The sequence below is a fragment of the Podarcis muralis genome, chromosome 15 (genome assembly GCF_964188315.1).
Source record: "Podarcis muralis chromosome 15, rPodMur119.hap1.1, whole genome shotgun sequence".
Classification (NCBI taxonomy): domain Eukaryota; kingdom Metazoa; phylum Chordata; class Lepidosauria; order Squamata; family Lacertidae; genus Podarcis; species Podarcis muralis.
Genome location: NC_135669.1, coordinates 42,944,951 through 42,958,489, shown reverse-complemented (window position 1 = coordinate 42,958,489; position 13,539 = coordinate 42,944,951). Strand labels below are relative to the sequence as shown.

Here is a 13,539-nt window from a genome sequence, read left to right as displayed (position 1 = left end):
GGGAGCTGTCTTCATACCTGCCTGGGGAGACGGCAGGCCCAGGGCAGCAAGATTAGCCACATCGCCCGGGTGTTGGCTCTCTGACTCACCCCTCTGCAAACAGACGCCCGGCTCCAGGCAACGGCACGGTGGCTTCTCACGGCTGGAGTGTCTCTCCGGCACGCAAAGTCCGAGGGCCACCTGGCGGCTCCCTCCCGTCGGAGCCGGCGCCGCCCGGAGGTTGAGAAGGCCGAGCCGAGCGGTAAAGTCCAGGAGATAATGGTCCCTCTGCTATATACTTTTTCACGTGGCGCATAGTTAAATTATGGAACTCCCCGCCACAGGAGGTGGTGCCACGTGCCACCAGCCGAGATGACTTTATTATTATTTAGTATTTATTTTGATTTATATATACCACCCTTTATCAAAAGATCCATGCGCAGTGTACAATAGTAAAAACATTTTGCGGAGCGTAATAATATAAACAAAGCAGAATAAGAGGCAGCATATCTGTTCTGCAGGCATCTCCCGCTTCCGCCTCCCCCCGCCCCCCGCTGGACTCTTGTCTGTCCAGCAAGCCTATGATCTCAGTGGAAACTGCTGTTGCATCTCTGCTGAAAACACTCCTATCTGCCTCTTCCACCCCCCACAAACGCTGCCTCGGTCTTCGATAAGTCTGTTATTTGTTCCTCCCTGCCTTTCCGTTTCTGGCTTTCTCTTCTTCTTATTTCCTCTCTTTGTTCTCGCCATTCTGCCTCTTTCCACTTCTTGCTTTTTGCCCTCCCCCCCCCCCCCCCGCTTTCTGGAAATTCGCTCCGAAGCCCATAGCTGAGCAAGGGGGAGGGGTCAATTTGCACTCCCCCCCCTTTTCGGTCCTTGCCACGTCCCTCTTTTTGTGGGTGGGCTGAGTCCCTCCCCTCTCCAGCCCTTCATAAATTGTTCAGTTCAGCTCCACAGAAACCGACCAGAGCGCAAGGCATCCATCAGCATCGGCGAACTGTGGAACTCCCTCCCACATGAACAAGCAATGGCCACCAACATGGGCAGCTTTAAAAGAGGATTAGAGAGATGCCCTACCCCTGTTACGACCCTGTGAAAAGCATTCCCTGTTGTCCATTCACGGTGTTCAGCACCGCTATGGGAAGAGTTGATTCAGCCAATTTGGGTTTCTCTCCATCTTTTATTTCTCCCCATCTTTCAAGTCGCTTCTCCCCATTTCTTTCTCAGTTTGCATGACTCTCTTTTACGTCCTCGTGAAAAGTCACCCATGTGCTACTGCCCGGATTTCTTCTTGTTGTTGTTGTTTAGTCATTTAGTCGTGTCCGCCTCTTTGTGACCCCCTGGACCAGAGCATGCCAGGCACTCCTGTCTTCCACTGCCTCCCGCAGTTTGGTCAAACTCATGCTGGTAGCTTTGAGAACACTGTCCAACCATCTCATCCTCTGTCGTCCCCTTCTCCTTGTGCCCTCCATCTTTCCCAACATCAGGGTCTTTTCCAGGGAGTCTTCTCTTCTCAGGAGGTGGCCAAAGTATTGGAGCCTCAGCTTCAGGATCTGTCCTTCCAGTGAGCACTCAGGGCTGATTTCCTTCAGAATGGAGAGGTTTGATCTTCTTGCAGTCCATGGGACTCTCAAGAGTCTCCTCCAGCACCAGAATTCAAAAGCATCCATTCTTCGGCGATCAGCCTTCTTGATGGTCCAGCTCTCACTTCCATACATCACTACTGGGAAAACCATGGCTTTAATTATACGGACCTTTGTTGGCAAGGTGATGTCTCTGCTTTTTAAGATGCTGGCTAGGATTTCTCCTAGCAGGCACCATGGGCAGTTTTCCCTGATGGGATGCATTTTAAAAAACATTTTTGCCCATAGATGCATTTCCCCCTAACACAAACATCCATGGACTCATTGCTGGGCTGAGGAACTGTGTAGAAGGAGAGCTGTGTCTCGGTTTGCATCTTGTTTCGGGAAGTGCCGTTTAGACAGGCTCATGTTAAAGTGCAAACCGAACCAAATTATACACATCTGGTTATGTGGGGCTTTTGACAGCCGCCCCTCCTCCTTGCGCTATTGCCGCTCTATATTGGGCTGCTCCCCGCTCTGTGTCCAATTTGCTGTGCGTTCCCTTGAGAAGCAAGAGAATTGCAGGGTTGCGAGGGCTCCCCAAGAGCCATCTAGTCCAGCCCCCTGCAATGCAGGCGTCCCGGCTGAAGCATCCCTGACAGAGGGCCATCCAACCTCTGCTTGCAAACCTCCAAGGAAGGCAATTCCACCACCATCCAGGGGAGTCCGTTCCTCTATTGAAGGGCTCTTTCCAGTGGCTTTAAGTTACAAGAAATGAGATTCCAACTAAATAGTCAGTAAGGGTTGTTTGACAGTGGAACGGCCTCCCTTGGGAGGTTGTGGACGCTCCTTCCGTGGAGGTTATTATTTTTATTTTTTTATATAAATTTTTATTAGTTTTTTAACATACCATTTTCAACTGTAATTAAACGTACTTTTACATCTTATTCAATTTTTTTACTTCCATCAGTCCTGTCTGAAAATTCTCCAATCTAATCTCTTAGTATGCATTTCTTACTTGCCCTATTACAGTGGTACCTCGGGTTAAGTACTTAATTTGTTCCGGAGGTCCGTACTTAACCTGAAACTGTTCTTAACCTGAAGCACCACTTTAGCTAATGGGCCTCCTGCTGCTGCCGTGCCGCTGGAGCACGATTTCTGTTCTCATCCTGAAGCAAAGTTCTTAACCCGAGGTACTATTTCTGGGTTAGCGGAGTCTGTAACCTGAAGCGTATGTAACCTGAAGCGTATGTAACCCGAGGCACCACTGTACATTTAAAACACATGACTGATGTCTCTATCTTTATCTACTTTGTAACACTTCATATACTTCTCCTTACAAAACTTCTTGTAGTCCTACTAGCGTAATTTGTTGATTGCAGTTGCTCTTCAGATAGTTCATATACTTCTTCCAATCTTCTGCAAATCTCTGGTTTCGAATCCTTCCTGTCATTTTGTCCAATTCTGCATACAGTAGTCCATTACAGTGGTACCTCGGGTTACATACGCTTCAGGTTACAGACTCCGCTAACCCAGAAATATTACCTCAGGTTAAGAACTTTGCTTCAGGATGAGAACAGAAATTGTGCTCCGGCGGCAGCGGGAGTCCCCATTAGCTAAAGTGGTGCTTCAGGTTAAGAACAGTTTCAGGTTAAGAACGGACCTCTGGAATGAATTAAGTACTTAACCCGAGGTACCACTGTAATTTCGTCTGCCATTCTCCTTTCATTGGAATTTCTTCTTGCTTCCATTTCTGGGCGAACAATACTCTTGCCTCCGTGCAAGTTTTTAACCAGCGTTTGGAAGGCCATCTGTCTTCGATGCTTTAGCTGAGAGTCCTGCATTGCAGGGGGTTAGAATGGATGACCTTTGGGGGTCCCTTCCAACTCATATGATTCTGTGATTCCTACCTGGAGATGCCTTCTGCATGCAAATATGGGGCTCTCCCACTGTGCGATCAGACAGGGGGTGGTGAATAACAGGCTGGAGGAAAGATGACCAGCGCACACACCCCAGCGCATATGCACGCACACACACATACACAGACTCAGAATTCAGGGGGCTGGGAGAAAGGAGGGGGCCATTTTGCACCAGAAGGAGGCACAGAACAGCTCTGTGTTGCCTTACAGGCATAATAGAAGGCCAAAGACAAAGGGCTCAGTGTTTTTTTGCAGAGGGCGGGGGAAGGAAGGAGATAGTGCAGGCATTCTTTCGCTGTGGAGCCAACAGCTGCCCCCCCCTCACACCCCCGGCTGCATTTCTGCAGCTGCAGGGATCTGGGAATCGGTGGTTGCAGCCGGTATAAGCCGCCTCCACCACTGCCTTTCTGAGCGCCGGCCATAGATGCGACCATCACTGCTTCCGAAGACCTGTCATTGGAGGCCACAAGAGGGGAGAGTTGCTCTTGCGCTCAGATCCTGTTTCTCATGCGGGCATCTGGGTGCCCACCGCGAGAACAGGATGCTGGACTAGATGGGCCACTGGCCTGATCCTGCAGGCTCTTCTTATATTCTAACGTAGAATGTGGTGCTTGTTGGCAGGATCCCCTGTCAGGGTTTCTGAATTCTTGAACCACGCTTTGTAACTTTTGCTTGCCCCCCGCAAGTCTACGTGGGGCTGCCCTTGAAGCTGACCCAGGAACTCCAGCGGGTGCAGAATGCCACGGCGAGACTCCTTACGGGGTCCTTGCCACGGGATCACATTCATCCAGTGCTTTACCAGTTGCACTGGCTCCCGGTGGAGTACAGGGTCAGGTTTAAGGTGCTAGTTTTGACCTTTAAAGCCCTATGCGACCTAGGACCCATGTACCCACGGGACCGCCTCTCCTGGTATGCCCCGCGGAGGACCTTAAGGTCCACAAATGACAACACCTTGGAGGTCCCAAGTCACAATGTGGTTAGATTGGTTTCAACTAAGGCCAGGGCCTTTTCAGTACTGGCCCCGACTTGGTGGAACGCTCTGTCACAAGAGACTAGGGCCCTGGGGGACTTGACATCTTTCCGCAGGGCCTGCAAGACGGAGCTGTTCCGCCCGGCCTTTGGTTTGGACTCAGTCTGACCCTTATGTTTCCCTCCCCTTATGGTTTTGATCTATGGGCTACTATTAAAATGAGGCTGCATTTTAAATTACATTTTAACCTGTATTTTAAATTTGTTTCTTGTGTGTGTTTTTTAAAATTTTACTGGTGTTAGCTGCCCTGAGCCTGGCTCTGGCTGGGGAGGGCGGGTATAAATAAATTTTATTATTATTATTATTATTATTATTATTCTGAGTAAATATTTTATTAAGGATTTTCTTGTTTTACAGAAGTGTAGTGCCTCGTATTTTTTTTTGCCATGTAACATTTTTACAAATCCATTTCATTTGTTGAGGCATTAGGGGGAGAAGAAAAAAGAAAGAGAGAAGAAAAGGGGGGTGGAGAGAGGGAAGGTGGATGGGGGTGGGGTCGGGTGGCGGTGTTTCTATTATGTTTAATGTGTGTAGAGTTTGGTGTCAGCGTTGCTTGTGTTGTTCACTTGTGTTCCTTTGGTGGTGAGAGAGGTTGGGGTTGGCCTAGGGTGTGATTGTTTGCTTGTGATTGGCTGTGGTGATCTTTGTTTTCGTGTGTGAGTGGGGTGGGTGGGTGTTTTGGATCAGGTTAGCCATATTGATTTGTATGCTGTTGGTGGATTATTGTCATTGTCCTGTTGGGCTGTGTGTGTGATAAAGGGGAGCCATACCGGGGTGAAGGTGTCTTCTTCTGTTTGTCCCCATGTCAGTTTCAGTTTATTAGTTAATTTTTCTAGTAGGGCTGTTTCCCATCCTATTTGGTACCATTGGTCCATGCTTACTCCTGACAGGTCTCTCCAGTGTCTGGTTATGGTATTTCTGGCTGCTGAGAGCAGGTGGGTTATGAGTTCTTTGTGGTGTAAATGGGCATTGTTGTCTTGGAAGATGTTTAGTAGGGCCAATTCTGGGGTGATGTCTATTACTTGCTTAGTTATTGTACATATTTCTTGCATGGCTGTTGTCCAGAATAGTTGGATTTTGGGACACTCCCACCACATGTGGAGGTATGTGCCTGTGGAGGTGCACCCTCTCCTTCTTCTTCTTCTTCTTCTTCTTCTTCTTCTTCTTCTTCTTCTTCTTCTTCTTATTTTATGGGGGAGCGTTACAGCTCAGTTTTGCATGCAGAAGGAGCCGGTGGCATTTCCAGACAGGACCAGAGACATCCCCGTCCCCCCCAACTAGAAAGCCCGAAGAGCTGCTGCCAGTCCACGTCGACAACACTGAGCTAGACACACTCAGTGGTCTGACAGTACAAGCCAGCTTTCTGCTGAAACTGGCTGTTTATCCCAGGCCATGAGGACTAGAAACTTGACTTGTTTTCCAGGAAAAGGGCTGCAGCTCAGAGTTCCAGGTTCAGTCCCTGTTGCCTCTCAGCTGTACCAAAGACTCCCTGGCGATCCGCTGCCAGTCAGTGCAGGCATCCCTGAGCTCAGCGGACCCACAGTCTGACTTGGAATAAGGCAGCCTAACATCTTCCTGGAGCCAGTATTGGTTTGATTTCATTTACTTTTGGAACGACTGCAGCCGTGCCCCTGTGGCCAAAAACATCCCTGTGACACCAGTCCTTAAACTTGGCCCGGGACGTTGAGGTGGCCACCAGCAGGAACTCCTGGCAGGCCCGTTGGCGAAGGAAGGGCCTTGAACCCAGTTCCATTCCCCAGTTCCCCAAGTTGCATCTCTTCCCCCCTTCCCCTTCGTTCCCCACGTGGAGTTTGGCAACTGACCGGGACCCTCACCAGAGCCACAAACGGGAACGGATGACTCAGGCCGATGAACGAGCGTCCCTGGGGGTTTGGGCAAAGCCAGATTTCCTCTCGGCCCCTTCAAATATGGCAGGAGGAAGCTGGGGGCCTTCAAGAGGGAGCGACTGGCCTGGAGCAGGTTGGGCAGACGTTTCCCCGGATGAGGTCATGGAGGGCCGGCTGGTTGGAGCTGGACCCCGATCTGCCAAAGCCGGTCTGCTCCCCTTTGCCAAGCCAGGAATTCCTTTGCCACCTCCAGGCTGAAAGGCTTTCCATCCACACTTGTCCAAAACGGATTGGGGGGGGGGGCAAGTGGTGGTGCTCTGTGTTCTTGGCTGGTTCTTTATTTGTTTGGGGAAAGCCAGGTGCACGCAGCCGCCTAATTAATGCAAGGAGGAAAACAGCTCTCTCTCTCGCTTGCTCTCTGTCGTTGTTTGCTTCTTTATTTACACATACACACACATTCCCCCCCCCCTTTTTACATTTCAGCAATGTATGCAAAATGCATCATAAAACACTGCTCCTTGAAATCAGAAAAGGGTGAGGAGAAGGAATAGAAACCTGAAGAGGGAATCTCTTAGGTTTCATAGAACCATAGTGTTGTAATGTTGTAGCGTTGGCAGGAGACCCCTAGCGGTCATCTAGCCCAACCCCTGTGCGATGCAGAATAGTTTGGATGGTGCTTGTTGTCCCCTTTCTGCATTTGTGTGTGTGTGTGTGTGTGTGTGTGTGTGTGGAAAGAGAAACATGGAATCATAGAGTTAGAAGGCACCCCAGCGGTCATCTAGTCCAACCCTCTGCAATATAATTATCGCAGCTAGAAAACCCTTGACAGTGACATAATAATAATAATAATAATAATAATAATAATAATAATAATAATAATGGTAATAATAATAATAATGGTAATAATAATAATAATAATAATAATAATAATAATAATAATAATAATAATTTATTATTTATACCCCACCCATCTGGCTGGGCTTCCCCAGCCACTCTGGGTGGCTTTCAACAAAATATTAAAATACCGTAATGCATCAAACATTAAAAGGTTCCCGAAACAGGGCTGCCTTCAGATGTCTTCTAAAAGTCTGGGAGTTGTTGTTCTCTTTGACATCTGGTGGGAGGACATTCCACAAGGCGGGTGCCACCACTGAGAAGGCCCTCTGCCTGGTTCCCTGTAACTTGACTTCTCGCAGTGAGGGAACCGCCAGAAGGCCCTTGGCGCTGGACCTCAGTGTCCAGGCAGAACGATGGGCGTGGAGATGCTCCTTCAGGGATACTGGGCGAGGCAGTTTAGGGCTTTAAAGGTCAGCACCAACACTTTGAACTGTGCTCGGAAACATACTGGGAGCCAATGTAGGTCTTTCAGGACCGGTGTCATATGGTCTCGGCGGCCTCCCCCAGTCACCAGTCTAGCTGCCACATTCTAGATTAATTGCAGTTTCCAGGTCACCTTCAAAGGTAGCCCCACGTAGAGCACATTGCAGTAGTCCAAGCGGGAGATAACCAGAGCATGCACCACTCTGGCGAGTGAAATAAAGTTTGGGACTTTTTAGTCCAGAGAGAAAGTGAGCAAGAGGCGACATATTTAAACTTACGGCACTTGCTTCCCCCAGAAGGCAGGGGTGGCCACCATCTTGGGGGGGGGGGGCTTCAAAAGAGGACGGGGCCAAGTCACGGAGAAGGAAAGGGCTATTGATGGTTAGCAGCCAGAATGGCTGGTCGGAGGCAGCATCACTTCTGAATCCCTGTTGCTGGAGGCGAGAGGGCTCTTGTGCTCAGATCCTCCTTGCAGGCTTCCCAGAAGACAGGCATTGAGCTTGGCCGCTGTGAAAACATGGTGCTGGGCTTAGATGGGCTACTGGCCTGATCCAGCAGGCTTTTCTTGTGCTCTTAGAACAGTGTACACTTCAAGAGCGCTCTCTATAAAATATAAACTCCTCCCCGCTTTTTGCTGGGGTTTTTTTGGGAGGTGGCGGCTGTGGCAGAATCGAGTGTGTGCCCATCCCAGTCGATTCTCGAGCTTTTCAGAGCTGGGGGGGCACCTTGTTGGGGAACTGCCCGGGGAGGCTCGCTCTCTGTTTCTTTTTGGCCGGATCTTTCCCTCCTCCTCGCAGTTCCTGGCAAAAGAGCGCAGCTCGCGATCTCTCCGGGTCGCAGCCTGCCCTTGCATTCCACGCAGGGTGCCTGGGGCCTTTCCGCCAGCGAGAGGCGGGCAGGCTCCCTCTGAAGGTCATCTCTGGGGGGGGGGGGAAGGCACCCGCCTCAAACAGAGCTTTTGTTCCGCCAGGCTTCGCTCCCCCGGTGGAAACGTTGGCCCTCTGCCGCCCCCTCGCCCCCCCGAGAGTTCGCATTCACAATTGCTGTAGTGAGCAGGTGGAGGTTGGGGCGAGAGCCAGGGAAGGGAGTAGGTGAGGGCAAGTCAGGGGATAAAACTATGCCCGGACAGAGATAGCAAAAAGTGTTTCTCCCTCTCTCTAGAACTCATATTCCAGTGCACAGTGAAACTATGGAACTCCCTGCCACAGGAAGCAGTGGGGACCCCCAACTTGGATGGCTTTAAGAGAATATAAGAACTTGTGGGCATACAAAGAAGCTGATCGCTGGGAGATTCAGGGCAGAGGGAATTGTTTTGTTGTTTGTTTATTACATTTGCCTACCACCTTGTACTTCCAACGAGCTCAAGGCGGTATATGTACGTGGTTCTCGTCTTCCCCCATTTCACCCTCACAACAACCCTGTGAGGTAGGTCAGGCTAAGAAATGGCAACTGGCCCCAGGTCATCCACGGAGATTCATGGTCGAGAGGGGATTCGAACGCTGGTCTCCCAGGTCCAGTGCTTTAACCACACCGGCTGCACTCAAGTCATTCTTCACCTAGTGTGTAGTTAAACTGTGGAACTCCCTCCCACTGGAGGCAGTGATGGCCTTTAAAAGAAGACGAGACAAATTCATGGAGGAGGAGAGGGCTATCGATGGCTACTAGCCCTGTTCTCTGCCATGGCTATTGGAGGCAGCAATGCTTCGGAATCCCAGTTGCCGGAAACTGCAGGGGGGAGGGTGCGGCCCTGTGTTCGAATCCTGGATGCTGATTTCCCATCAAGCCCTTACGCTCCAGGCGTTAACTGCCTTTCTCTTCCTGCTCTCCCAGGTTCCATCCCGTCGGCGAAGCGTACCGGGATCCCAGCCCCGCGGGAGCTGTCGACTGCCTCGGGCAGAGAGAAGGCGGCCCTGAGACCCAGGAAGGCTCAGCCCAGCCCCACTTCCTCCGGGGCGCCGACGCCCACCAAGCACTCGCGCCCGGCCCCCAAGTGCAAGAATGAGGGGGACGCCGGCGATAAGGCCATGCTGGAGTCGCAGGTCAAGGAGCTGCTGGCCGAGGCCAAGGCGAAGGACTCGGAGATCACCAAGCTCCGGAGCGAGCTGAAGAAGCACCAGGACCGGGAATGGGTGCACTGCGAACTGGACCACCCCGCAGGGGTGTCGCCAGCCGAGGCGGAGCCCCTGGTCCGCACCCTCCAGGACCAGAACCGGGCTTTCCAGAGGGAGCTGCTGAGCCTTGGGGAGGAGAACCGCCTCTTGAGAGAGAAGCTCAGCCGCCTGGAGCAGTCGCCGCTGTCGGACACCCTGAGCAGCAGTGGGGGCTGCGGAAGCAGCCTCGCCACCCCCACCACGCAGGAGTCGAGCTTCGGCAGCCCCACGCAGCCTCCCGGGAACCCCCGCGCCAACGGGGGCACAGCCCCCCTGCGGAACTCGGGGTCGTCCAGCAGCGACGTCACCAAGGCCTCCCTGTCCCCGGACGCCTCGGACTTCGAGCACATCGCGGAGGCGCCCTCCAGGCCCCCGTCGTCGGGGAGCCACCCCTCCCAGGCCCCGCAGGACTCCCCCGCCGGGAGCTCCCCCAACAACGCCAGCGACCTCTCGGTGGCCTCGTTGACGGAGCGGATCCAGAGGATGGAAGAGAACCACCACTGCACCGCAGAGGAGCTGCAGGCCACGCTCCAGGAGCTCTCCGACCAGCAGCAGGTTGTGCAGGAGCTGACGGCCGAGAACGAGCGGCTGGCCGAGGAGAAGGCCCTGCTGGAGGGCTCCTTCCGGCAGCACCGCGAGAGAGCCGAGCAGCTCGGCCAGGAGAACGAGAAACTGGCCGCCCTGCTGCAGGAACGGCCGGCCGGCGACGACGGCAAGGCCAAGACCATCCAGGAGCTGGAACAGCGGTGCGGGGAGCTGCAGGAGAAGGCCCAGTTTGAGCGGGAGAAGCTGCTGAACATCCAGCAGCAGCTGACCAGCAGTTTGCGCGGCCTGGAGAGGGAGCACCAGGAAGCCCAGGCAGCCACCCGGAGCCTGCGGGAGGAGGCCGAGCGGCTGGGAGGCCTGCTGGAGGCGGAGAGGCAGGGCGCAGCCGGCCTGGCCAGGGCCCTGGAGGACTGCAAGGTGGCCCTGGAGGGGCTGAGGATTGAAAACGGCTCGCTCCGGGCCCAGCTGGACAGCGCCAAGCAGAAGGCAGCAGACATGGACACCGTGGGGCGGGGCGGGGACCCCGGCGCCATGCAGGAGATGCTGAAGGGAGCCCGCGGGGAGAGGGACCAGCTGGAGCTGGCCTGCACGGAGCTCAGGCAGGAGCTGCTGAAGGCGCACAGCGAGGTGAAGACCCTGCAAGGGCAGCTGGCCAAGGTAAGGATTGCTGGGGAGGGGGGAGAGCTCAGCAGAGCCTCCAGATGCAGGGGCAGTCTATCCCTAAATGTTGGCTGCTGCGGAGCAACGCCAGGGCTGCTTCCCAGAGGCTTCTGGCTCGCCGTTGTGAGAGACCTAGTGAACCTGCCGGGCTTTTCTTGTGTTGGGTCAGTGCCCCTGGCTGTTGCGCCAGAAGGTTGGTGGTTCGAGCCCACCCAGGGATGTTAATATGGGCAGGATTCTTGCACTGCAGGCGGGTTGGTCTAGATGAATCTCGAGGTCCCTTCCAGCTCTGTGAGTCCATACGGTTTATCTACATGCTGCCTTAACCCCAAGGCTCCCAAAGCCAGCGAGCAGCATTCATATACAAGAATGCAAATGAAATATACAATAAAAGCACAATATTTACAGCCATCGAAACAAAATTTTAGAAGCATCAAAATCTTGTAATCAGATAAGATTTTCCTAGGCACCGTGCCCTGGAGGGTCACAGAAACCTTCCTTTCTAACCTGCTTCTTTGCAGGAGTGAAGAAGTTGACCCTGTTAGATGTTAGTCCAGATCACTCAGCATACTGGCTTTCATAGCTCACGTGCATAGAGATTTCTGCTCTCTCAGGGGGGCTAGATCTGTTGCTTTCTGGAGTTTGTCTCGGCTACGTAGCTGGACCCCATTTTCTCATAGTGGATTTGCACCATTCGCAAGAGGTCAGCTGCGCTGATGCTAACAGGGAAAGGAAGGAAGGACTCTGGTTCCTTGCTCCCTGAATACTGAAAGTTCTGGACAGCGCGTGTAGTTTGGTCCCTCTTGCCCTGTTTTATATACTTGTGAGGCAGTTTCCGCACAGGGCGTTTGCTGTGAAGTAGCCACGCTCTGTTCTCTCCCTCTTTGTGGAGCCATGAGCAAAACAACTCTATTTGGTTTCTCCCTTTCCCCTGGCAGCTCATAAAATCTTCACTGTTTTGATTCAGTTAAATAGAATAATAGAATAGAGTTGGAAGGTACCCAAGGATCATCTAGTCCAACCCTCTGCAATGCAGGAATATTTTGCCCAACATGGGGCTTGAGCCGACAGCCCTGAGATTAAGAGCTTCATGCCCAACCAGATGCTGTGGGAAGCTCAAGAACCCTCTGACCTCCTATGGTTCCCAGCTACTGATATTCCAGACTGCCTGATTATGGAGGCAGAGCCAAGCCCTTAACCTCCATGAATTCACCCCTTCCTCTCTTAATGCCATCCAAGCTGGTCGCCATCACTGTCTCCTGTGGGAGGGAGTTCCACAGTCCAACGGCACCCAGAGAGCCAAGAGTTAGCCACTCCTGGTACAAACAACACGGACACAGGCCGACCAGCGATCTGATTGCATCCAAAGCCTCTCCTGTACATCCAAAATCTGGGCAACACACAGTCACAAGCTCCCTTCCCTGCAGAACTGCATCCGTTTGGACATTTAGCTGAATGACCCTTTTCACCGCAATTGCAGCAATTTCCTCCTTCCTGGTCTAGCCCTTCAGCACTTTCCCCCCTCCTGTCCCAGACAGATGGACCTCATTAGCAGCTTGGTGGTTTGTTTTTTTTCCGAGAGAGACCAGGTGCTCTCGCTGTGCTCAGGGAAAGGGGGGAAACACAATGGATGAGTGCATGTTAATTCTCTTGGCGAGTCTCGCACTCGTAACCCAAGCCTGCAATTAACCATCGCTGCTGCCCTGCTTGGAAACCCCACCTCCCACAGTTAGGGAGCGGCCCGTGGGAAGAACTTTTGCCGGGACGGGGGGGGGGAGCTGGGATACCCTGCCAAAAGTCACCACCTGATTTATAGAGAAGTGGAAACTCTAGGTGTGTTTTTGGCCGAGGTTGGCGATGACCGTAGCAAGTGGGAAGGAGTGCGATGGCTGCTGGGCTGTGTGGAAATCTGCAGAGAAGCTGGTGCCCATTTAAAAATTGTTGTTTAACTGGGGTTTTAGCTGCCGAAATATTTTTAAAAAAACAACAACAACCCACAGAAATCCAAAGTTTCATCTTTTCCTTCCACTTCGATTTGGGGTTCTCACTGCCTACATTCTTCTCAGAGTTGAAACCGGTGGACCCATTGACTTCTGTGGGTCTTCTCAGTAATGCTATTATCCCCAGAACTGGGAGTTCTCCTGTCATCTGTTATATTATCTGCCTCCTCCTCCAGATTTAGTTCAAAGCTCTCCTGATCACATTCGCTAGAATCTTAGCAAGCACATTATTGCCAACTGCTGTGAGGTGCAAGCCCGTCTCTTGCCAGAACTCCTTCTTCAAGGAAGCGGAGACCACGATCCAAGAAGCCAAACCCTTCTTGACAACTCCCAGTATTTCCCCCGCTCTTCCTGGGACACAGCCTTTGACAGGAAGGAGCGATGGAAAGACCGCCTGCATCCCAGGGCCCTTCAGTTACCTGCCCAGAGCCTTCCAACGCCTTGAAGGCTGTGTCTGGCAGTATCAGGAGGACCGGGTTCTGGTCAGTGGGCTTTATAAGACTTGGCAACTTCTTTCTTTTATTGT

General features: G+C 52.3%; 1 protein-coding gene across 6 annotated transcripts in view; it reads left to right on the top strand.

Annotated features, from left to right (window-relative positions):
* Positions 1-13,539, top strand: part of SPECC1 (sperm antigen with calponin homology and coiled-coil domains 1) — a 109,402-nt gene that overhangs the window by 48,587 nt on the left and 47,276 nt on the right. For all 6 annotated transcript variants that reach the window (XR_003703835.2, XM_028707580.2, XM_077919781.1 and 3 more), the window contains one exon: positions 9,488-11,010. Coding sequence is in view for 5 of the 6 variants with exons in the window: in XM_028707580.2 (XP_028563413.2) it covers positions 9,488-11,010 (1,523 nt within the window). In the remaining variant the exon portion in view is untranslated. The remainder of the gene's footprint in view (positions 1-9,487; positions 11,011-13,539) is intronic.